Source organism: Mus caroli, unplaced genomic scaffold (genome assembly GCF_978045245.1).
Source record: "Mus caroli unplaced genomic scaffold, Mus_caroli_1 scaffold_13, whole genome shotgun sequence".
In the NCBI taxonomy this organism is placed as follows: domain Eukaryota; kingdom Metazoa; phylum Chordata; class Mammalia; order Rodentia; family Muridae; genus Mus; species Mus caroli.
Genome location: NW_028227268.1, coordinates 35,867,107 through 35,892,336, shown reverse-complemented (window position 1 = coordinate 35,892,336; position 25,230 = coordinate 35,867,107). Strand labels below are relative to the sequence as shown.

General features: G+C 39.6%; 1 protein-coding gene across 1 annotated transcript in view; it reads right to left on the bottom strand.

Annotated features, from left to right (window-relative positions):
- Vmp1 (vacuole membrane protein 1) overlaps positions 1-25,230 on the bottom strand; it is a 99,148-nt gene that overhangs the window by 48,824 nt on the left and 25,094 nt on the right. The window contains exons 6-7 of the mRNA XM_021177042.2: positions 9,893-10,060; positions 2,826-2,957 (exon numbers count right to left, since the gene is read on the bottom strand). Coding sequence (XP_021032701.1) covers positions 2,826-2,957; positions 9,893-10,060 — 300 coding nt within the window. The remainder of the gene's footprint in view (positions 1-2,825; positions 2,958-9,892; positions 10,061-25,230) is intronic.

Sequence of the window (25,230 nt, the reverse complement as noted above, 5' to 3'; positions counted from 1 at the left end):
TGCGTGTCAACACATTCAGAATCTATAGCCAGTCAATGCAGATGAGAATTAATCTGCTGAAACTCAAAATTGCAGACAAACAACAACAAACCAACAAAAGAAAAACAAACCAAACCAGGGATTTTTACTTCACAATGTGGCAAGGTAAATTATTCACGTATGAGCTAATATTTTTCTTATTATTTTACTCACGTATTTTCTAGTTTGTATGGTAATTGGCAGTATCTATAACTGTGATTTGAATAAGCATTTTAAGGATAATGTCCTTAAGAGTACAAGGCTGGAATGTAGCTCAGTGATACAGCAATGAACAAGGCCCTGGATTTATCTTCAGCACAGCAAGCAGCAGCAGACATAGGTAAGTAATTTCTGATTTAAAGAGCATGAAATAGAATGTATAAGTCAAGCAGTGGTGGTGCTGGCCTTTAGTCCCAGCACTCAGGAGGCAGAAGCAGGTGAGATTGAGGCCAGCCTGGTCTCCACAGAGAGTTCTGGGACAGTCAGGGCTGCAGAAAAAAAAACCCTGTATCAAACAAACAAACAAAAAAAGGAATGCATATAATTTGCCTTCTTCACTTCCAAGATTAATAAATATGAAGTTAAGGAGTAAAAAGTGTATAGTTTATCCTAAAACCATGTTTGTAATTACTGGCATAAAGCCAAAAAGAATAAAACCAGCGCAAACCTCATAATTATCAGAAGTATTATGTGCCATCTCATCTAATAAGATAGATCTCATCTAAGATAGATGAAGTCCAATTAGAAAAGAGCCAGTCAAAAGTAACAAAAATGATCAGGGCCATAAGAAATACATGAGATTATCATTCTCCCAGTGGGGAGAGAAAGACTAAGTGGCTGGAGTATCCAAGAACTCCAACTACAGACACAAGAGAAAACAAGTCTGACATCTTACTTTATTAGTTTCCAGGTATGAGTTTTTGAAATTGAGTTTTTCAAGGGCAATAAGCTGCTAACCAATGTCAGGAGTGGTATGGACACTAGCTTGGAAAGGTGTTCCATAGAGACAGGACACTCAACATGTCCATGAGCAGGGTGGATGGAAACTATTAGTAAGGTGTCTTGTTATTCAGTTCATCAGAAAACTGACAATAAAACAATTCCTGTTTAAAAATAACCCGGAGATGGGGAAATAGCTCAACTGGTAAAGCCAGCAAAGTCCTTGCTGCCAGCATGAGGCTCCCCAGCCTCACGGGAAAGCAGAGTGTGGTGGTACATGACTGCAATCCCAGTGCTAGGAGGTGGGGACAAGAGGCTCCTGGACTTCACTGACCAGCCAATTTTGCCTAACTGGTGAGCTCCTGGCCAGCCAATTTTGCCTAACTGGTGAAGAGACCCTTTTTTGGGCCAGTGAGATGGCTCAGCTGGTTAAGTGTCCTTGTTACCAAGCCCGAGAACTGAGTTTGAACTCCTGGACTCACACAGTGGAAGGTAATCAAGTTGCCCTTTAATCTCCACACAGGCACAATGGCATGCATTACTCCTACCCCTGAGTTACATAAGCAAACACAAAAAACTAAAGACTTAGAAGGGCACTGGCACTCTCAATACCAATACCAGATGCCTGAAAACACCTGAAAATGCCTTCAAAAACCAAGTGTAGGAAATTATTTTCTTTTTTCTCCCATATTCCTCCTGCTTGATGTTTTCTTTTGGAGACAAGATTACTTTATTAAGTTTCTGTTTCCTTGTATTTGAAGTTAGCAAAATTCTCAACCCCGGCCATCAGAGGTAAGTTAGGTACAACAGGCGAGGGAGGGGGCAAGACAGGTTCACACTATACAGCGGCCACTGCCTTGCTTCCTTTTCATCTGTGTGTTTTCTAAGGCCACCCTTAAGTTAGTCAATCTCGGAGGCATCTTCCTGTTTCCTAAGAGTAAAACAACCAACCTGTAACACTGGGGTTGTCACACAGATTGAATTTAGGTTTTTACCATTCTGGTTTACCCTGCCCATTTTGAGGATACTTTCTAGAACATTCAAAGGTAAAGAAAGACTAATTTGAATTGTTTAATCTCTATAAAGAAAGTAATACGGTCACTTATACTGACACAAGCCTTTCTAGTTTCAGATGTTCATAGCTATTGAAGAACATTACACAATGTTACATTCTCTCAGCAAACCCCAGTCCTTTAAGCACTGTTTGCACATGAGGATGAAGTCCCAAGGCTGTTCGCAAGGAGGAAATGGCAACCAGAGAGAGCCAGAGTTGTCCTGCACAATCCTTGTGAGTTCAAGGTCATCTTAGGCTACAAAACTATACTTTATCTCACGAAATAAACAAAACCCAATGAGTAACATACAAGAATCCTTGGGTGAGTATGAGTACCCATACACAGGGAGGCAGGCAGGCATGTCCACGAGCGATCACATGAACACGAACACACACACACGCACACACACGCACACACACACACACACACACACACACACACACACACACTTTTTTGAAACACACAGATGACATTTATCAGTTCCTGGGAGGAGAAAAGTAGCTTTGTATCTTCTTGCTACTAGTTTGTTTGAGGAAAACCCACTGACAAAGAGTATGTCTAGGCTTTTCTTCCTCCTCGAAGTACTAGGGACAGGACCCAGGGTCCCACCTGTGCTGTTTAATGTTGCACCTGGAACCTCTATCCCTAGTCCTGATTTGTCATTTTTTACCTTCAGTATTTCTGCATATCCTGTCCTAGGTCACATGTGGCGTTGTTTTACATTGGCAGTTTTCTTTCACACAGAACTCCTAACCCTTCACCTTAATAACCGTGAGTCGGGATTAGAGCTCCACCTCCCCACTGTGTTCTTACTTGTGCAGCCTCTGCATGCTCCAGCATTTCTTCAAATTCCTGATACTCTTCATCATCTGGTTCAGCACCTGAGAGGCGAGCTGCCCTGGCCATGAAATATGGAGGCAGCTCTCCAATGGCTGTTCCAATGCCCTGTGTGAAAAAGCAAAATACTCACTATGAAGTTCAGTTTTCAGCAGTAACACAATAGATCAGATTATATTTTCCTATATTTCCAAAAGCTTTGAGATAAACCGGCTACATAAGCTACACAAGTCCAAGTTTCAGGGTTTGAATCCCAGCCCTGATCTGACTTGTGAGGCAGACAAGATAATAAATAGACGGTGAGACTTTCCTTGGCACACAAACGGCTCAATCTAACATCTCTCCTTAGGTTCTGGGGTTCTCTTAATGCTTCCATCACTTTTATCCCTATCATTTGGAAGCCACAGCCAAGAAGATCAGAAGTTTGATTTTCTTTGGCTAGCTTGAGCTACAAAGTAAATTCTCTTCCAAAAACTAAACAAAACAAAACTCTCCAGGCAAGCACCAAAAGTCCCAGTAAAGCTGATTACAATTCTCTAGGTCAGTTCAGATGTTTTAATCTCAGAACAGCCTTTTCTCTTCTTTCCTGCCTTCTTTTCATTTAAAAAACAGAGCCTTAAAAAAATTACAGTCAAGTGGCCCCCCAAATCCTCAGTAATAGGATGGGGTAATTGTTATGATAAAATTTAAAGGTGTCTTATTTTCTCAGAGTGATTCATATTTCAGTCACTTTGTAGATTTGGTTTTGAAGAGAAGGGTTTGTTATTGTTGCTTTTCCTTAGTCAGTTCAGGACATAAAGATAAAAACAAAGTTTAGAATCAGAAACTTGGTTTAGGCTTAAGTGGCGTAAATACCAGATAGGCCATAATATGACAGAGACAGTCTCGGGAAAAACCTTCACTTTGAGCTAGCCAGCCAGCCCTGGTCCTCCTGAGTAACAGTGAATGGAATACAAGGCAAACTTAACTCTTTCAGCCCACTCTGCTCTAAATGTCTTCAAAAGAATCCTTGGGCTGGTGCGATAGCTCAGTGGGTAAGAGCACCCGACTGTTCTTCCAAAGATCCGAAGTTCAAATCCCAGCAACCACATGGTGGCTCACAACCATCTGACTTCCTCTTCTGAAGTGTCTAAAGACAGCTATAGTGTACTTACATATAATAAAAATAAATAAATCTTTAAAAAAAGAAAAAGGAGCCGGGCGTGGTGGCGCACGCCTTTAATCCCAGCACTCAGGAGGCAGAGGCAGGCGGATTTCTGAGTTCGAGGCCAGCCTGGTCTACAAAGTGAGTGCCAGGACAGCCAGGGCTACACAGAGAAACCCTGTCTCGAAAAAACCAAAAATAAATAAATAAATAAATAAATAAATAAAGAATCCTTGAAGACACAGGAGAAATGGCTCAGAGGTTAAAAGGACATACAATTCTTGTAGAAACCCAAGTTTGGTTCCCAGCAGCCACATGGGTCAGCTCACAACCACCGAAAACTTGAGCTCCCGGGAATCTGACAGATACTTCTGGCCTCTGCGACCAGTTGTACTCACATGTGCCATCTCCACACATATACATTATGATAAAAGAATTTAAATGGCAGAGAGCCAGGTGTGGTGGTGATACATGACTTTGATCCCAGCACTTATCTGGTAGAGGAAGGCAGATCTCTGACTTTGAGACCAGCCTGGTCTAAAAAGAATCCTTGAAGGACATTATCAAATCTAAAAATGTTGTGTATTTAGTATGTAGAACCAATAGTCTCCAAATATAAATCCATTTTCCAGGTGTGAAATGAGAACTCGGAAAAAGGACATGTTTAAGTACTCCAAAGTAAATCTGTTTTGGAGAAGAGAGAAACAGAGAAGAAGGAGTAGGAAGGTCAGGAGTATGCACAGAAAAAGAAACAAGAAAAGTTAATGCTGATCAACTCTGAAGGACAAGAAACACCATTAAAATTTAAAGTGCAAAGGATCAAATATTTGCTTTTATTTTCATATATGAACTAAATCCCAGCAACCAACTTAGCGATGAGGAAATCTTTCCTATGAAAGTCTTGCAAACAGGGCATGGAGGTTCATGACTAAGCCTGCTCATGAGGGGCTTGAAAAAGGGCACAGGAGTTTGAAGACACAACCTGGACAGCAGAGGAAGACACAGTCTCAGATGAGAAAGGGTATTTTAACTAATAAAGAAAAATAATATACTTGGAACAGTAATTACTATTTTTATAGGTACTACTAAATAATGGATTACCATAACAAGTGTTAATGTCACAAAAAAGACATTATTTTACCCTGTGACAGAAATACACAAAGTTATTCCTGTTTAAAACATACTCCACCAGGCATGGTGGAGCACATCTTTGATTACATGCACAGGCAGTTGGATCTCTGTGAGTTCCAGGACAGCCTGGCCTACAGAGTGTGTTACAGACAGTCAGAGCTACATAACGAAACCGTGTCTCAATAAAAAAAATGAAAACAAAAACCAGAAAGCCCATAAACTTGAAGGATCTCAATGAATCAACCCCCAGGAAACACTGGGAACAGAGGAACAGGCTCAAACTACACAAACCTGAATAAAGCCAGTAAAATCAGACCAGGGGACTATCTGACAAACTCTTTTAATCAATGAACAAGGTTTTTTGTTTTTGTTTTTTTTAAGTTATAAAATGTGTGGGGTTTGCTCTAAGACAACAGAATCAGCCAAGACAGGTGAACATAGATATTAGTTGACCTTTGGTAAAAGTACATTAAGTACATTAGATTTCTCTCTACACTTCAGGGAAACTTTTAGATTAGCAATGATCACACCTCAGATAAACCTCATTAGCTACACGACTACCAATGTACAAAGCTCAGCTTTTCCATGACAGAAAGAAGAAGGACAGTTCATTACAACACTTTAGTTAAAAAGGTGAACTTCTCAAAGGTCAAATGTAAAATGGGTTGTTGACAATTCTGGAAGCAATCATCCAATTCAAACCTGTGACAAATTCCCTTAAAGCTAGTAAGGAAGTGACATACTGGAGTGAAAAGAAATCAAGAGCTACGTCAGGGTCTTAAATGATCATATTGATTTCTGTAGTTTAATTCTTCGTATTTTTCATAAAAGAATGGAAATCATGTCAGCATTCAACTATTGCACGAAAAAAATTTTAAAGAAATATACTCAGCCAGACAGGCTCTCAAAATACATTACATTCTACATGGAAAAGTTATTACCCCAAAGAAGGCACTGAGGACTCGGGTTTCTATAGCTTTTAAAAGTAATTATATAAGGCTAAGGCTTAGCTTACTTAGTAAAGTGCTTGCCTTGCATGTCTGAAGCCCTGGGTTTGATCCCTACCATGGCATAAACTGGTATATGCCCAGTAACAGACTGCTCCCTCCTTACTCCAAATGGACCTGGAGTGGCTTCTAAAGAGCCGTAAGGGAAAAGATTTGCCCTGTGTTGGGACTATTGGGACTCAGGGGCAGGGGGTGGGTGGTGGTGCTGGTGGTGAGTGGAACCTTGATGAAGGAGGCCTATAGGAAGGTCCTAGATCCCTTCAGTCCCTTCCTTTTGTTTCTCACATGCTGTGAAGTGAGATCCATCCAGCACAGGCTCCAAATGGAGCCCAGTAGTTATGGATTAGAACTCCCACACCGTAAGCCAAAATAACCCTTTCTCTTCATCTCAAGTATTTGTTGCACTAATGCAATACTCACTTATACAGATGTAACCAGAAAGATACCTGACTGATCTAATCTATGAAACAATTCTCTCTATGTGCTCCAAAGAACAGATGAACAAGGTGGGAGTGAGGCAGTAACTAGAAGGACATAAATGACACCTGCTGTTTAACATACTCTGAAAGATAGTGAAGTCTAGAAGGGCATCTCAGTTGATAACAGCTTTTCTGATACAACATATTCACAATAGTGAAATCTATAAGAATGCTTTAATTTACAAATTATATAAAAACTTTAAAGCAAGACATCATTAGATCAACTAAGACATTCTCCCCCCAAGCCAAAACAAACCAACAAACCTGAAAGTGCATACAAAATCAAAAGCAATAAAATTAGGTAATCTCTAGGAATCAAGGACACAGTACATTCTAAATCATGCTTCCAAACCCTGGAGCTGTTGATATCTTAAGAGTTGTGTGCCACTAATAATGTACAACTCACTGACATTCACTGTATTTAAGAACGTTAAGCAACTCACTGACTGCTTTTAGTATTTTTTATCAAATAGAAACTCTATACTCAGGGGCTAGAGAGATGGCTCAGTAGTTAAGCCCACAGCTAGAGTTCAGTTCCCAAACCCACTGTATGTGACTTACACCATACGTAACTCCAGCTCTACACCATCTTCTGGCTCCCTCCACAACCTAGACAGGTTCATGTGACCACACACACAAACCCCTAAAAAAAGAGGAAGCTTTGTTCTCATTAAGCATTAATTAAAACAACTTAAGTTAGCACACAAAATAATGGGTTCTACTGTGGAATTTTCAGACACACTTTCCTCTGCTGACCATTTTAATTTATTTATTTTAATTATGTGTAAAGTGGTTTGCCTACATGTATGACTGCGTACCACATGTTTACTGCTACTCACAGAGACCAAAAGAGGGTGGGGGATCCTCTCGTACTCAAGTTAAGGATAGCTGTGGGCAGCAAGGACTTTTAACTGTTGGGCCACCTCTCCTAATACAGTATTTTCAATGGTCATCTATATTTAGCACTTAACTGAAGGAACTGTATCGAATGTCATGGCTCGGTCATATTCTACTGTGTATATGTACATCATATCTTGTTCATTCATTCATTCACTCACTCATTCATTCACTCATCTATTTAAGAATAACAGGTTGCTGTCCCACTTTTCACTTTTGTGAGAGTACTATTAACAGTGAAGCTCAAGGGTCTGATAATTGTCATTTCCTTTTGGTATTTATGTGGATGTGGAATTAGAAGAGTCATGTGATCATCCTAAGCACCAGATTATATTTCTGCTATCAATTCATTCTGCACCGATTTCTTTACATCTTGGAAGCCACTTACTTTCCTTTACATCATTATCATCATCTTGTTACGGATGGTTGTGAGCCACCATGTGGTTGCTGGGATTTGAACTAAGGACCTTTGGAAGAGCAGTCGGGTGCTCTTACCTGCTGAGCCATCTCACCAGCCCACAAATAACTTTTAAAAGAACAAAAATAAGAAACTGTATAGATAGCCTCTTTTATTCTCTGTCATTCTAATAATAATTTTTCATGATAATCTCCTTGGATCTATAAAACATACAACTAACATAATGAATCTGTCTCCAGTGTTTATAAAAGAGCAACAGGAAACATGACAAGTCTTCCTGCCTTTCATAACCAACAACTCAACATATGGCGTGTCTTTTATAATTCCTTCAAAGCAAAATGTAATTGCTGGGCTGAGGCGTAGTTTAGTGGAAGAGTGCTTGCTTTTAGCAGGCACCAGGCCCAGCGTGTGATCTCCAGACCATCAGTGAGGGAGAAAAGCACTAATATATAACTTTAACAACTCTGTCTCCTCCGCGGCTGGAGAGAAGGTGTGCTGGTTAGGAACACATACTTCTCTTCCAGAGGATCTGGGCTCGGTTCCCAGAACCTACATGGTGGCTCCTAACTTCAGTTTGGGGGTCTGAGACTGTCTTTTGCACTCCATAGATACCAGGTACATAAGTGATATGAATCATATAGGCAGAAAAAATATTCATAAACATAAACACAGCCCATACTTTAAAAAAATAAAAAAAAAAACATTTCTTCTAAGTTATGGTACCAACTGCTGCTTTAGTGAATTAAGAATATTTTTATTTTTATTTTATTTATTTTGCTCTGTTGTTTGTTTGTTTTGAGACAGGGTTTCTCTGTATAGCCCTAGCTGTCCTGGAACTCACTTTGTAGACCAGGCTGGCCTTGAACTCAGAAATCCGCCTGCCTCTGCTTCCCAAGGGCTGGGATTAAAGGCCTGCGCCACCCCCGCCTGGCTATTTTGCTTGCTTTTAGAGACAGGGTTTCTCTGTATAGCCCTGGTTGTCCTTGAACTCAGATCTCCCGCCTCTGGCTGCTGAGTGCTCAGATTAAAGGCAGAATTAAGAATTTTTTAAAAGTTATTTGCATTTTTAATCCTTATTTGCATGTGCTTCTATCTACAGTCCATATGTACATGCTTGCATGTATGCTGTGTCTATGTATTATTACCTGCTGTGGAGGGCAGAGTACAACATATGGGAAGTGCTGCTCTCCTACCATGTGGGTTCCAGGAACTAAACTTGAGATGCTAGCCCAGGCAGCAGGAACCTTTACCCAGCGACCCATCTCATGGGCCCTGGAGGGAAGATTTTTATATGACCTTTTATGTGCTTTTATTTCCTAAGAAACTGCCAGGAAAAGAAATCTTAAGGAAATATAAACTTTATGACCTAAACAAACTGATGAGGAACACTTAAGTGAATTTAAATAAAAACAATCAAATCTAATCAAGATAAAACATATCTGACATTGAAATGCTGCCCCCAAAAATAGTTCCTAAAGAAAACTTAAGTAAAATACCAGGATAATGACTAGGACAACTAAAGACAGGATCACTACACAATCACAGTCTGAAATCAGCACCATGGAAGCCTAGGTTATACGGAGAAAGGGTAGACCTATTCACCAACAATGCTGAAAATGAAATACATTTACATTTTCTAAGAACACACACAGTGTCTAATCTATAGTGAAATATGTGACTACTTTTTTTTTTTTTAAATGTTGTTGTTCCAGCAGACTAGTCTAGCCCTTGGAAAATTGCAATCCTTTTGTCTCAGCTTCTAAAGTTCTGAGATTACAGGCATATGCTATGCTACCACATACAGCTCTGTAACTTCTTAGTGAAGAGTCTTTTGCCTTGGAAGTTTGCAGCAAGTGGCTTCCCAAATCTTTACTGGGTAGGCCTTTGTGGATCACACTGTAGAAGGTTTGACATAATATCAAGACAGCAAGGTTAGTTTTAGGCAAATATGAAAATGCAGATCTTACCCACATGCAGGCTTCAATTCTAACTTTTGAGATGATACTCCACAAAGAAATGGCTCCTTCAGTGCCTTCTTCATCTGGGCAGATAATCTGGTCAGGATAGGGTGGCTCAGGGAAATTAACCGAATTGCATTCATAAGCAGCTAATGTAACTGAAGCTATATGTGGGCCCTAGAAAACAAATGGAAGAAACCTCTAATGAGAAATAGTAACACAAAAGGACTTTGATGTACCTCATCTCAACACTAATGCAACACAACCAATGTGATACAAAGTGCTGCTTTCAGAGAACAAGATGCAACATGAATGCACATTGTAAGATACAGTTAGCAACTTGATAAAACAGTCTTTCCCAGGCCTGCTTTAGGCAAACTACCCAATTTTTTGCTTGCTCTTCATATTGTTTATTCATAAGTGCATGTCAGAATGTTATCCCTGTAATAAAACTTTCCTTTTAGGTATAACTTGAGATTATCACCTACCTTTTCCAGTGAATTATTAAAAAAAAAAAGACACCGTATAACCACTTATCAATGCATTTTACTTTTTTTTGTTGTTGTTGTTTTTTTTCTTTTTCTTTTTAATTAGGTATTTTCCTCATTTACATTTCCAATGCTATCCCAAAAGTCTCCCATACCCTCCCCATCACTCCCCTACCAACCCACTCCCACTTTTTGGCCCTGGCGTTCCCCTGTACTGGGGAATATAAAGTTAGCAAGTCCAGTGGGCCTCTCTTTACAGTGATGGCCCACTAGGCCATCTTCTGCTACATATGCAGCTAGAGACACGAGCTCCAGGGGTACTGGTTACTTCATATTGTTGATCCACCTATAGGGTTGCAGATCCCTTCAGCTCCTTGGGTGTTTTCTCTAGCTCCTCCATTGGGGGCCCTGTGATCCATCCAATAGCTGAGCATTTTACTTTTAAACATTTTTTTTCTATAGCAATTTTTGTGATATTTTACTCTTTTATTTTGCAATATTACAAATTATTAAAAATTAGACTACATTAAAATTTAGATATGCAATAAAGTTTTATATCCAATGATTCACAATAGCACGTGAGGAGGCCTCCTCATGAAAATCAACAACAGGGGCTGGCTTAGCACTTAAGCGTGTCTATTACTCTTGTAGGGGACTTGACTTCAGTTCCTAGCACCCACTTCAGATGGCTCACAAATGCTTGTAACTGCAGTTGTGGGGGATCTGATGTCCTCTCTTGGCTTCTGTAGGTACTTGTACTCATATGTGCATGTGCACACATACACAATTACAAGCAAAATAATTCGGAAAATCAACTACAGATTTTGTAAAAACAGGGGTTGCTGAGATAGCTCAGTAAATGTGCTTGCCATGCAGACATGACTATATGATTGAATTTCCAGAATTGACATAAAAGCATTAAGGAGAGAACTGGCTCCATAACGCTGTCCTCTGAGCTGGAGTGATGGGTGCGCGCACGCAGGCTCACACACACATATCAGACATACAAAAATTAATTATGAATAAAATAAATATAAGAATTGGTAAAACTGTAAATTCCTGAGTTCCATAAGCATAGATTGGTGGTTGTCTGTAGCACCCATTATCTGTATACGCTTTTAGAGAACAGGTTTATACACACACCAAAATTTTGCTAATGACCATATTGTGTGAATATTTCTGAATACGAAGGTTCCTAGTGAAGATTTTCCTACTGGCTTTTCTAAAATGACTCAGACCTAAAGAAAAGTGGTCTCTGTACATCAAAGCTCTTTAAGGTCAGAGTGTGAATGAATTTGACACTTAAAAAGCCAGCGATAGTGATAAGGAAATATTAAAGAGTATGTTCTACTAAAAGCTAAGAAGAAAGAATGACACCTACTACTTGTCCCGTGACTGAGTGCACACTAGTAACTGTAAACAAATTATTTTAAAAGAAAATAATATGAAAGTCTTATTTATTACAAAGATAATAAATTATTCATTTACTTAAGAATTAGCTATTTTTATTTTATGTACAGAGGAGACCAAAAGAGGGATATGGATTCCCTGGAACTGAGGTTGAGAATGGTTGTCAACTACCATGGGGGTCCTCTGCAAAAGTAACAAATGCTCCGCTAAGCCATCTCTCCAGCCCCCTAATTTGTATTTTCCACTTTTAATTATATGTGTGTGTGTGTATGTATCAGTAAATGAATGCAGGTATCCAGGGAGGCTGGAGGCATGCGACTGTTCTGGAACTGCAGCTCCAAGAGCTGTGTGATGCCTGTTGTGTGTGCTATAAGCCAAACTCTGGAAGAATAGGAAGCACTCTTTTTCTTTTTCTTTTCTTTTTTTTTTTTGGTTTTTCGAGACAGGGTTTCTCTGTGTAGCCCTGGCTGTCCTGGAACTCACTTTGTAGACCAGGCTGGCCTCGAACTCAGAAATCTGCCTGCCTCTGCCTCCCGAGTGCTGGGATTAAAGGCGTGCGCCACCACGCCCGGCCTCAATTAGGTTTCTTAATGTCATGTTTAACCATGAAACTAAAACTTGTTTGTTTGTTTTAGATATTATAGGAAAATATATTCCATAAATGGAAGAAAAAGAATTCTTTTCTGATCTTACCAAAAAAAAAAAAAAAACAAACATAAAAACATTGAATTATAAGTTTAGATATTCTGAATAACTTCAGAGTAAGGATATAATGATATCTAGCAAACCCAATATTTAAATGGTAACTGCAGTCAGGCATAGTGGGCAGGAAGCAGATCACTGAGGTTTTGCCAAGAGTTCTAGGCCAGTCAGGACTACACAGTGAGATGTAGTTTCAGAAACAAAAACAATACTTTTAACCCGAGGAAAGACAAGAAAGACATATGATGGCAGTAATTAAAAATGAAGAAAATGCAAGAGTTTGACCGTTCTTTTCTTTTGGCTACAGATAGAGCTGGATTTTTAAAAAAGGGACGTGCATGTATGTGTGTGTGTGTGTGTGTGTGTGTGTGTGTTGGTTTGGAAGTGGTGGAGCTAGCTGGTGCAACCCTTGCCTGGCAAGCCTAGGTTCCTTCCAGCTCTAGGCTCCGGGCTGTGGGAGGCAGACACTTCCATTCCAAAACAGGTTAAAATACAAACCAAATATATCACACCATAAAATATACTTTTTGGATATAGTTTTAATTTTAAAAGAGTAAAGTCTCACCAATTTTAGAATTTTTCCCCTACAGATGATTGTTAAGGGGGCCTGCCTTGCATGAAAGCATAAGACTCACATAAAGTAGGCATGGTGACTCACACCTGTAATCTGGCACTTAGACGGGACAGGCAAGAGTACAACAAGTTTGTTTATTCCCAGCTACTTAGCAAGCTCCGGAACAACCTAGCTGGGCAGACTACATAAGGAGTTTCTGACCAGCAAGGGTCACACAGCAGGACCCTTTTTGTTAATTCAATCAAGAGTGTACATTCTTCCCATAGCCGCACTGTGAAGTCATGATTACTCAGCTTGGAGGCTCATGTGCTGGTTTCCAGACAAAATGAAAGCTAAGGGGCCTGGCTAGCAGTTCAGTACTAGCCCTCATTCATTTTCACAAGCCTATTTGTAGCCTACATCTGGATATTTTAGGTTAGACTATACTTACTGATAGGAAACCTTGCAGTTCTTTTCAACTTTACAGCTTAATTGTTTCAAAGAACAAACAAGTGTTTTGAATAAAATAATTGATAAAATTATATATATTCAAGTCCTCTTTATAGTGCTGGGACTGAACCCGTAGCCTCACACATGCGATGCAGGTGCTCTATCACTGACTTATCTAACAACCCCCAGGCATAAAACCATCTTTTAAGCATACTTTTCAAAAAGTGCAAGCCTCACTACAATGTATTATACGCAAGTCCTATTTTAGCTAGAACAAAGAAATAATTGAGCCAAGCCAGAAATTACAGAGAGAAAAAAAAAAAAAAGGATTAACTGGATATAACCAGTAACAGAAAGCAGCCAGAGTGAAGGAGGCAGAGGGAAGCCCAGGGTAAGATACACATCTTAATGACCAAGGGGGAAAAATCCACCAGTGTGATACACAGAGGGCAGATATGGGCTTCAGGAAAATAATAAAAGAAACAGTGGACAAATTATTGTACAGGTTTTATGTCTAGGTAAAAAAAAAAGATTTTTTTATCTTTTTTTTCTTGTGGTAAAAAAAAAAGATCTAGGAATAAAATAAACCTTAATGAGAATCAATTAAAAGAAAATAAAACATAAACTGCTGGTAAGAAAAGCATTACAGTCAAAGTGGCAGGCCTCAACTGCAAGAAAAAGCTTAATCATCAAAAGGAATCAAAAATAACACCGTCCACGGAGAAGATAGGGTTAGACTTCAATCAGAAATAGTTGGAACAAAAGATAAAGTTACTTTTATAAAATGTTAAAAGAATGAAGTAAAACATATGTGAACTAGAACCCATGGAAAATACACTTCAAATATAAGATGAAATCAGAAGAACATTGGAAATGCAGATTTTCTTCTTCAATGGAATCCTTCATGAGGTAAGTAATTCTATAAAGCAAAGGCTGGTCTGGATGCGAAGCTCAGCTTACAGCTCTTGGTCAGCATGTCTGAAGCCCTAGGCTGAATTTCTAACAACAGGGAGAAAAGAAAACAAAAAACAAAAACAAAACAAAACAAAAAACAACCAACCAACCAACAACAGCAAACGACTTGGGTTGGGGCTCAAGACCTGCGCAGAGGTAAAGTGAAGACAACAGAAGCACGAGAGAAAGAAAATAGACAGAGAGCACATATGCTTGTCAGCTCACCTGCATCAGCACAAGGCATGCTATACTACAAGCCTCTGAGCAGCCCTTACAGTTTTCTTTTAAACTACGGTAAATAAGCCAAGGATCAAGGTAGCAAGAGGGGAAGAAAAAGCAACAAATACTCAGAGGACTGCACCTGAGTTCAACCGGATTGAGAATGGCATTAGTCAGAGACAGACCAGCTACGAAATGGAGAAGGCAAACACTGTTGACGCTGATTAGTAATACTTTAATTACTAATTAAATTAATTAATTAGTTGCAGGCCTTTGAGGGCTGGAGGGATGGCACAGCAGTTAAGAACATGAAGGCTCTTCCAGATCCAAACTTGGCTCCCAGCACTCCCGCGGCAGCTTACAGCTGTCTGCGATTCCAATCCTACAGATCCCACCCCTTCTTCTTACCTCCTCAGGAAACCAGCATACACACACATACACATGGTGCACATACATACATGCAGGGAAATACTCATACATAAAGTAAACTAATTACATCTCTAAAAAACTATCCAGTTAAAGTAAGAGCCAAGTAAAGTAAAAAGGGTGGGCAAAGACAGAACACTTGAAAACCACCTTAAAGGATGGGATGGCATATCAGTATCAGACGCAATAACAGAGCACAGGAGGGACATGGCAAAAAGGTAAATCTTTAGGAAGCTTTACAGATTTTACCATGTATATAACAGGAGCTAACACAAAAAGGAACACTTAATAATCGAACACAGAAATAAGCAGATTCCTAACCACAGTAGAATTTTCTTTTTGGGGCTTGGCTGCCTTTAAGCTTGCTCATTCATTCTCTCTCTCTCTCTCTCTCTCTCTCTCTCTCTCTCTCTCTCTCTCTCTCTCTCTCTCCTTTCCCTCACAAGTGCCATTATTACAGCTGTCTATCACTGCACTTAGCTCCTCACTGAAAATATTAAAACAATGTGCTGGCTAGATACCTTGACACAAATTGGTGTCATTTTAGAAGAGGGAACTTCAGCTGAAAAAAAAAAAAATGTTTCTGTCAGACTGGCCTTCAGGTAAGCCTGTGGTGCATTTTCTCGATTGATGATGAACATGGGAGGACCCTGCTGACTATGATGCACCCCTGGGCTGGTGGTCCTTGGTGTGAGAAGAAAGCAGGCTGAGCAAGCCATGGAGCAAGCCAGCTAGTGCTCCTCTCCTGCTGCTGCCTTGGCTCCTGCCTCCAGGCTCTTTCCTTGAGTTCCTGCCTGCAGAGGAGCATGAGCTAAGGACTGTAAGGTGAAATAAAGCCTTCCTTCCTCCCCAAGCTGTGGTCATAGTGTTTTATAGCAGCAAGAGAAAGCCGAAGAAGGATACCCATCTCTCATTACTGATAGGGTAAGTAGAAAGAAAATTCAAACGGATATAGGAGATCTATGCAACAAAAATGGTATATAACAAGGTCAGTACAGGGAACAGCTTTAGGGAAAAGTGGCAAATGAAGATTTTGGTTTTTTCTTCAAATTCAAATATAGTCTTTCTAGCCCAATAATAACGTTTTATATATATATATATATATATATATATATATATATATATATATATATATATATATAACATTGGACATCTGCTTTTGTTTCATTTTGAGATTCCAGATATCTAGTCTCATAAGTTGTATTTATTATACAATAGTTTCCAAAGTTTGACTGACAGAATAATTCTGCTTTGCTCAAGATAACAGGTACTTGCCTAGGCAAGGCTGCTGGGTGAGGATACACCAAAGTCAGCCGAGAAGGCAGATTTCTCACAGGAGTGGACAGAACTACCTGGCTGTGAAAAAGGTATTTTAAGTTTCCTGGGGATTTTGTTTTGCAGCTGTAGCTGACCTCATATACCAGATTCTCTTGTTTCAGTCTTTCAACTTCTGAGATATCAGGCAGCAATATTCCAGACTCAGGTCTTTTTATACAAATTTTATATATTACTACAATTTATAATCTTTCCAGAGTAAAGTACAAAGAAAAAACTTCCATCTCAGATTATTCTGTGAGATTAATTTTATTCTATCTTTAGTGGTGGTAATAAAATAAATTTAGAATTTTTTAGGCCATCATTTTTGTTGTTCAAAAACAAGTTTTCATTGTGTTGCCCAGCCTCAACCTCCTGAGTTCTGAGATTAGGGTGGGTGCCACTACATACCAAAGAATACCAAACAAGAAAAATAAGACTTTAATTTGTGCACCAGCATGCAAGCGTGGAGGTTAGAGGACTGAGCTCACTCAGGTCAGCTTTACCCACTGAGCAATCTCAATGGCTGTTCATAACATCTGAGATGATGTCAAACAAAACTGCCCTGACCTGTTCATAAAGAGAAATTTTAAACTGTGCTCTGATGATTATGTAGTATTTATACAAGTGCAAAGAAAGATCTCCTGGTGTCACAAACACAAAATAAGGTCTTCATAAGGAGGCATGAATATACTCATAGTTCAATCAATTAAAAAATTTCTAATTGTAAAATGATGAAATAGTATATGTAATTCTACTTTGTTTTACACACACACACACACACACACACACACACACACAGACACCCCAAACCATTTTCTGGGATTTGAAGTTTTCTTTTTTTTTTTTAATCTTTTTTTAAAAAATATTTATTTATTTATTATATGTAAGTACACTGTAGCTGTCTTCAGACACTCCAGAAGATGGCATCAGATTTCGTTACGAATGGTTGTGAGCCACCATGTGGTTGCTGGAATTTGAACTCAGGACCTTTGGAAGAGCAGTTGGCGCTCTTAACCGCTGAGCCATCTCACCAGCCCCCCCCCCCCCCCCCGGTTTTGAAGTTTTCAAGTTCTTTGTATGTACACTAGAACAGACCACAACTTATTATAATTACACCTCATTTTTTTTTTTTAACTAGGAACTAGTTTAGTCAAGCTCCTTTGGGTGATGAAGACTGAGTGTGTGTGTGTGAGTATAAATACTCCTAGGGAGACACACTGACATTCTTACAGTCAAGGCAGCTGTCTTAAAACTGATAAAACATTCCTAAAGACAGGTGTGCTTCCCCAACATCTGTAATGTCAATTCATAGCTAAGTCTATCATCTACATACAGAAGTAAGGGAGAGCTCAAGGGCAAAATTTCCAGTTAGTTTTGTCTGGAAACCTCAGGCCAAAGGTACTAAAGCCGAGGCGTGCTGTGATTCACTGGGAAACCATGTCTGCCTCACTCTTCACTGAAGAACAGAAGGACCGTGCTGGTGGGGATGTGATCACTAGGGACGTCTGGGAAGCAAAGGGTTGTCTGCATGACTGCAACCTTTCCTTCTTCCTTGTTTCAAGTCTGACTTTTCCATTTCCACACAGGAATTCTACTCTCCCCAAGTTAAAAGCAGTTGCTTTTCTCACCAGTCAGAAGACAGCTTACTTAAGGCTCTGACCTACAGAAAGGACGGCTAGACAGATGGAATATAGAACTACTCACTGCAAACAGACACCAAAAAGCTGACCTATTCCTTTATTTCTTCTTCTTTTTTTCAATTTCTTTTTTAAAATTTTATTTATAAGGATATTTTGTTCACATTGGATGTCTGTGCCCAAAGAAGCCAGGAAGTTCCTGGGAATTAACTGATTTACAGGTAGCTGTGGCCCAGGTGCAATGTGGGCACTGGACCTTTGGAAGAGCAGCCACTCCTTTTAACCACTGAGCCATCTTCTCCAGCCCCCCAGACCTGTTCTTTAGATTCTCTTTGTCAAGTCACAAGCTAGCACTTCCCTGCTCTTCTCTATAGAAAGCAGCATGGTTTGTCTAAACCCAAAGGCCTGGGCATTAGTTAATATGAGTGGCAGGTCTTTAAATCTGTTGGACTTAAACAAAGTATAATTAGAATTCTGCCTTATCTTCCTAATGTAACAAAATGTTTAAAAATAAAACAATGGCCGTGGCATCTAGGGCAAGAATATATGATTATATGTTAAAAGTACACATTTGCTGGCCAAAACAAAAGTAAACTCTAATATTAATTAGCTCATGAGCCTTCTGGAAGCAAGTGGATTGTATCAGATTAGTATACATATAAAGAAATGCTTGGGGCTGGAGAGATGGCTCAGCAGTTAAGAGCACTGACTGCTCTTCCAGAGGTCCCGAGTTCAAATCCCAGCATCCACATGGTGGCTCACAGCCATCTATAATGAAATCAGATGCCCTCTTCTGGAGTGTCTGAAGGCAGCTACAGTGTACTTACATATAATAAATTAATAAATCTAAAAGAAGAAGAAGAAATACTTTGTTTCTCCTTTAAAATCAAGTAAAATTGGTTTTAAAGATTTACAAATAATTGTGTATCACTTTAAGTACAGTATGATGTTTTAGTATACATTATACAATATACAGTATATACATTAATAAGCTAAAGATTTTTAGGTGACCCATCACCTCAAATGTTTCTCAGTAAGCCTGAGAGGGCAGGCCTGGTAGCACACCCTTTACTCTCAACATTCAGCTGGCCAAGGTGGGCAATTATTCACTGTGAGTTTGAGATCAACCTGGTAAGCTGCGATAGTGAGCTCCAGGCCAGCCAATGCTGAAGAGTGAGACCCCCACAAAACAAAGAAGACTCTAACAAACCCTAACTGACCTTCCTCTTTCTTTTCTGAGGTTGGGCTTGAAGCCGGGCCCTTGAGCATGCTAGGGAAGTGCTCTGCCACTGACCTCCATCTTCTAAGCAAATTTGGATCATGAGTTGACCTAAGTATCCCGAACAAATGGACTACATATTTAGGTAGAGAGCTATGCAAGTTGTTTAACATACTCTTTGAAGCTTTCTTTTAAGCACACAATTATAAATAGTGACTTAAGGGCAGGAAGCTATCCAGTCTGTATAAACCCCTATGTCCTGGAGACCTTCGTTTCTACTTTTGATGTGGTGACGCTCATGAGTTAATAGATGAGTCATTCCTTGGGGAGGGAGAGGAGCTACCATTCCCTCCCTCACCAACCAAAGGCCAACAGGCATTTTTTTTCCCCCCTAAAAAGAGGCTGCTAATCTTCCAGGATGAGCTCTGACTCAGAGTGATCATGCCACAGTCACCATGCCTACAGAAGTCAGTATCAGTGACACCAGAACCCAATTTGGGGTAATTTCTTCCTTCTTTGTACTGAAAGATTCACAGATGAGCACTGAAGCAATTATCAGAGTTAGAAAAAGTAGTGAAGAGGAAGCTGGCAGGTTAGCTCTAAGAGAATCATCACCAGCACGGCATTAACAGCACAGTTACTGAAACTATTTCTCCGCTTCATTTTACCACATCTTAGTGATGTTTCCCAAATATTTACTTCCAGCAATAAGGAATCAAGAGCCAAAAGGTCCCAGAAATATCTGTACCTAAGGAAACACGGCTTAGAGCAGCACAGACAACTATCAGGCACTACCCACAGCAATGTTTAAACACGAGAAGACAATCAACATGCCAGATTTTAAAAAGGTACAATTTCTGCTCCACTTTAAAATAAAATAACCCAAACTTAAGAGTAAAACAGACATCTGGGCAGCAAATATTGTACATATTTGTTGTGTTTAATTTATAACAAAGGTAAGGTATTTTGTTGAAACGACCATATTAAGAAAATGTCTCTTAAGGAGGAATTTTCAAAGGACAACACATTGGTTACAATTTCTAATAAAACTTGGTCAATTTTATACTATAATCCAATAGTTCCAAAACCTATTTTCACATTGCTTTTAGAAGGGAGAATGCTAATTAATGTTCCAGGCATTTTTCTACTTTGATCCCAAGTGTGAAAAACGAAATCCTAGTGAATTAGGTTAAAAAGAACATTTGTCTGTAAGGGTAGGTATCTGGTGCTTCCTTCCCAGAGGCACAGTGTAGAAATTGAGCTTTGAAAAATCTCTCTGCAGGAAAACGCTCCCCCTAGTGTCAAAAACTGTCTATACACCACACAATGGAAACCAGCCAATGCAATTATAGCTTTTGCTGCTGTTGTGATTGGGGCTCATGAAACCCAGGTTAATCAACTTTAGAACTTATGTAGGTGAGGGTAGCCTTCAACTCCATATCTTACCTTTAACGTGCTGAGATTATAGGTGTGCGTCACCACACTCAGCTTTCTTATTTGGATGTAAGATTTAAACCTTAACTTTGCTCACTCCTCCCCCATACTCTGAGACAGGGTTTCTCTGGGTAGCCCTGGCTGTTCTGGAACTCACTTTGTAGAGTAGGCCTGCTTCAAACTCAGAGATTCACTTGTTTTTGCCTCTAGAGTGCTGGGATTAAAGGCATATGCTACCATCACCCAGCAGGCATTTTCTCTTTTTTATTTTATTTTTGAGATTCACTAAGAAGCCAAGGCTGGTGAGAATAGCTAAGGGTGGACTGTGGATGTAGTCAGTAGTAGAAAATTTAGCAAGCATGTTTAAGGCTGTTAGTTTAATAATTAGCACTGAGAAGAAAACAAAGGCACAACATACATATTGAAAATGATCACTTCTAAGTACCCGAGCAAGGACCCCTCTGCAGTCATTTACATAGGACAGGGTGTCCTTTACTCTGCCGTTTCTAGTGTCTCTGGCTTCTCCAACTGGGATCTCTTTTGTCTTTTGTTTTGTTTTCATTCTACAGAGTCATGGTTATTGTAATAAACCTTTTAAGCAATCCCCAAATGGAACCAATTTATAGTCTCAAAAAAAAGAAAGAAAATGATCACTTGTTTTAAACAAGGAGCTGAGAAGCCAGGGATCGCTGTGTTGGCACAGTCTGAGGGCTTGAGTTTGACTGGACACAGCTCTTTACATTTAGAATCCCAGCACTCCTATGGGGAATGGGAGGTGGAATCAGGAGAAATTGCTGGAAGCTCAAGTATGCAGCACAGTCACACAAACAACAAAATCCTGTCTCAAAAACAGTAAAACATAAAAAAGGAGAGAACAAAAAACAAACGTGTCCTGTGGCTTTCACATATGCACACATGCACCGAAACGCAAACCCGTAAGTGTCTCTGGTCTTTTTCTCTTTTATACTCTCTCTTCTCCAAAACAAAAATATAAAACTCTGTAACATAGTATAGTATTTATAATAGCTGGAATAATTTTCTAGATACTTTATGTGTATTAAACATCATGTTTAAAAAGATACATTTGTTATTTCATTTAGTCCTCAAAACAGTCACGAGATAATTACCATTATTATCACTTTCATTTATAGTTGAATAAACTAAGGTTTAAAAGTTAAGAAATCAGGCTGGGCTCAGCGGTTAAGAGCACTGACTGCTTTTCCAGAGGTCCTGAGTTCAATTCCCAGCAACCACATGGTGGCTCACAACCATCCTTAACAAAAATCTGATGCCCTCTTCTGGAGTGTCTGAAGACAGCTACACATAATAAATAAATAAATAAATAAATAAATAAATAAATAAATAAATCTTAAAAAAAAAAAAGAAAGTTCAGAAATCTGGGCTGGAGAGATGGCTCAGCAGTTAAGAGCACTGACTGCTCTTCCAGAGGTCCTGAGTTCAATTCCCAGCAACTAGTAATGGGATCCAATGTCCTCTTCTGGAGTGTCTGAAGACAGAGACAGTGTACTCACATATATAAAATAAATAAATCTTAAAAAAAAGTTAAGAAATATGCCAGGTGATAGTGATACACGCCTTTAATCTCAGCACTCGGGAGGCAGAGGCAGAAGACTCTGAAAGTTAGAGGCCAGCCTGGTCTACAGACCGAGTTCTAGGATAGCCAAACTATACACAGAGAAACCCTTTTTCGAAAAAAACAATAACAACAACAACAAAAATCTTATGAAATTCGTCAAACATCACATAGCTAATATTGGAGCAGACATTCCAACCTAGCTACTTGACTCTGCTTCTCTCATAATCAAAACTTCTGCATACTCTTGACCATTAAAGGATGGAAAACCAGATGTGGTGGTGCACACCTGCAATCCCCTTATTTGGGAAGCCCTGACAGGAAGGATGCTATGAGTCCAAGACCAGCCCAGGATATATAGCCGTTGTGGCCTCCCTTCCCCCAGCCTGGAACCTGCTTGCTCAAGGGTGGAGCTACTTGCTCATTCGTCCTGCCACGCCTACTGCTGGAACCTGCCTTTGCTGCCTGGAGGCACACACGTGTTCGTCCTGCTACTGGACCCTGAGTTACTTGGCGGGATATTGGGTTCCCTCCCCCTTCCTTTATAACTGAGTGTCTGAAAATAGTAAAATTGAGCCTTGATCAGAATGTTTGTTGTCTTGGCTCCACTGTTTCTTCCACCCCGTCTAGATTCCTCTCTTTTCAGTTCGAACTGCCATTCTCAGTTGAACCGTTCGTGTTGTGGACTGCGGGCAGGCCGCAACAGCCGTGGGAATTATTTTCCACATATGCAAGTCAATGGAAAGAAAGGCTAACTGGTAATTTTACTGATCCTTTAAAAATTATTTTAGATTTACTTTGTCTGTATGCACATCTTCCTGCATGAATGTCTGTGAAATATATGCTTGCCTGACTCAGGTCAGAAGAGGAAGGGCACTGGATTCCCTGCAACTAGAATTACACACAGCCCCATTTATTCTTATGTAATCAAAACATGTATGTATGAATATAGATAAATAATAAATCATGTGTCTAGGCTAAGAGAGTCATTTGGGCATTGGGTAAGAATGCTTTATAGGCAAATACACAACAGTATATTGATTGTGTTAGTGTTGCCATCTAGTGGTGATGTACTAAGACAAGTTCTAGAATTGTTTTTTTCTCTTTTTTAAAGGATCTTAGCATTTATTTTGTTCTACATGTGTGGATGTTTTTCACACATGCATATATGTGTAGGAACCTGATGCCTATGGAAGCCAGCAGACAGCATTATTTTCTCTGGAACTGGAACTATGAATGATTGTGAGCCACCATCTCTGGGTATTGAAAGCAAGGTCCTCCACACTGGTCTTAACTGCTGGGTCATCTTTCTCTCCAGCCCCCTAGGAAACTGATTTCAAACCACTTGTAGATGACAATCTTTGGAGAATGTGAATAATGTAGGTTTTTTTTTTTTCAACAAGAATGAAAAGCTTATTCTCCTAGGTACAAAAGTAGAATGTTCAGGAAATTAGAATAAGCAACACAAGTCAGTGGTTCTACTAATCATCCTACTAACTATGGCACCGCAGAGATGACAGAAGCTTGCTTTGCTCTCTGGCTCACACTCACCACTCCCATGTAAACAGCAGCTCTGCTTATTGAGTGATGGGATTTCCAACACACATTTTCAAATTACAACCTTTCAATGGAAAAACTTAAATTTAAAAATAAGGAAATGGTTCATTAACTGAAAAATATGACTTCATTTTAAGATCTAATCTTTTTAGTCTTAATCTTAAGTGACCATCTGGTGTACATTCAATCACAATTAACAAGGTTTAACCGAAAAGAGGCAACTTCCACTGTGAAAACCAATGGATACGAAATACAAAGCGTTTTCATATTACTTAATTTTTAGAAAGCATGATCATGATAAAGAAGAAATTAATCTTTAGTTTTTCAAACTACATGAACTGTAATGTAAGTCTTTACAAGCAATACAAATACGAAGTCCGACAAGAAGCGGACCGTATGTCTGCCCAGACTACTTTCCTAGCGTGGCTGCTTGGCCTCTCGACTAAGGGTTACATGATTACAAGGCAGAGGTGTCTATTTCACCATCACAGAAAAGTAGGCCATCAGAATGTCGTCATCATCACAGCTAAGCGAGGGTTACACAAAAGCTCATAAAAGAAAGCACATGTAATTGGGGCTTCCCAAACACAGTCCTATTATCAAAAGACAAGGGAGCTCGGCATGGTGGTGCCCGTCTTTAATCTTAGCACTCAGGAGGCAGAGGGGAGAAGATCTCTGTAAGGTCCAGGACAGCCTGGTCTACACTGTGAATTCCAGGACAGCCCGGGCTATATAGTGACATCCCCTTCCAAACAAGCAAGCAAACAAACAAACAAACAGCAATACACAAAAGAAATGAAGATTGTCAGGTGTAGGAGGCAAAGCACAGAGGCCCTTGTGCCATCACAGAAGCACTAGAGAAACCAGGAATGTTAAACATGCAGGGTTTTCTTGAGAGAGAGAGAGAGAGAGAGATGAGAAGAGAAGAGAACTTGTTTTCAGAGCAGAGGAGGTTATGAGCCTGGTGACTTTTACATTATCTGTGCGGCCAAAACCACACCAGATCCTCCCCGAGACCTTATCATGGAACTCTTTCTTTTCGCAGTCAATCTATACATAGAACCCATCTTTATGGAAGGTGCCACATGTTCTTACAAAGTTTCAACATGGGATTGAGTTAATTATCACCGGGAATTTTTTTTCACCAAATTATACTGTACTTAATTAAATATACCTAAAGGAAACTACTTGGGGTCAGAGTCTCAAAGTTTAAGCCAACACAGACTACTGAGTTGTACTGAGCTGAACTGGCTCATCTTACATGGATTGACATGCTGGTCACTGGGATTCTAGAGAGAGACCCCCTGTACTTAAGGATTAAAACATTGTTACAAATCACAAAGGAAATGGTAAATTTTAAAAAATTATCCAGAGTTATTAGAATAGC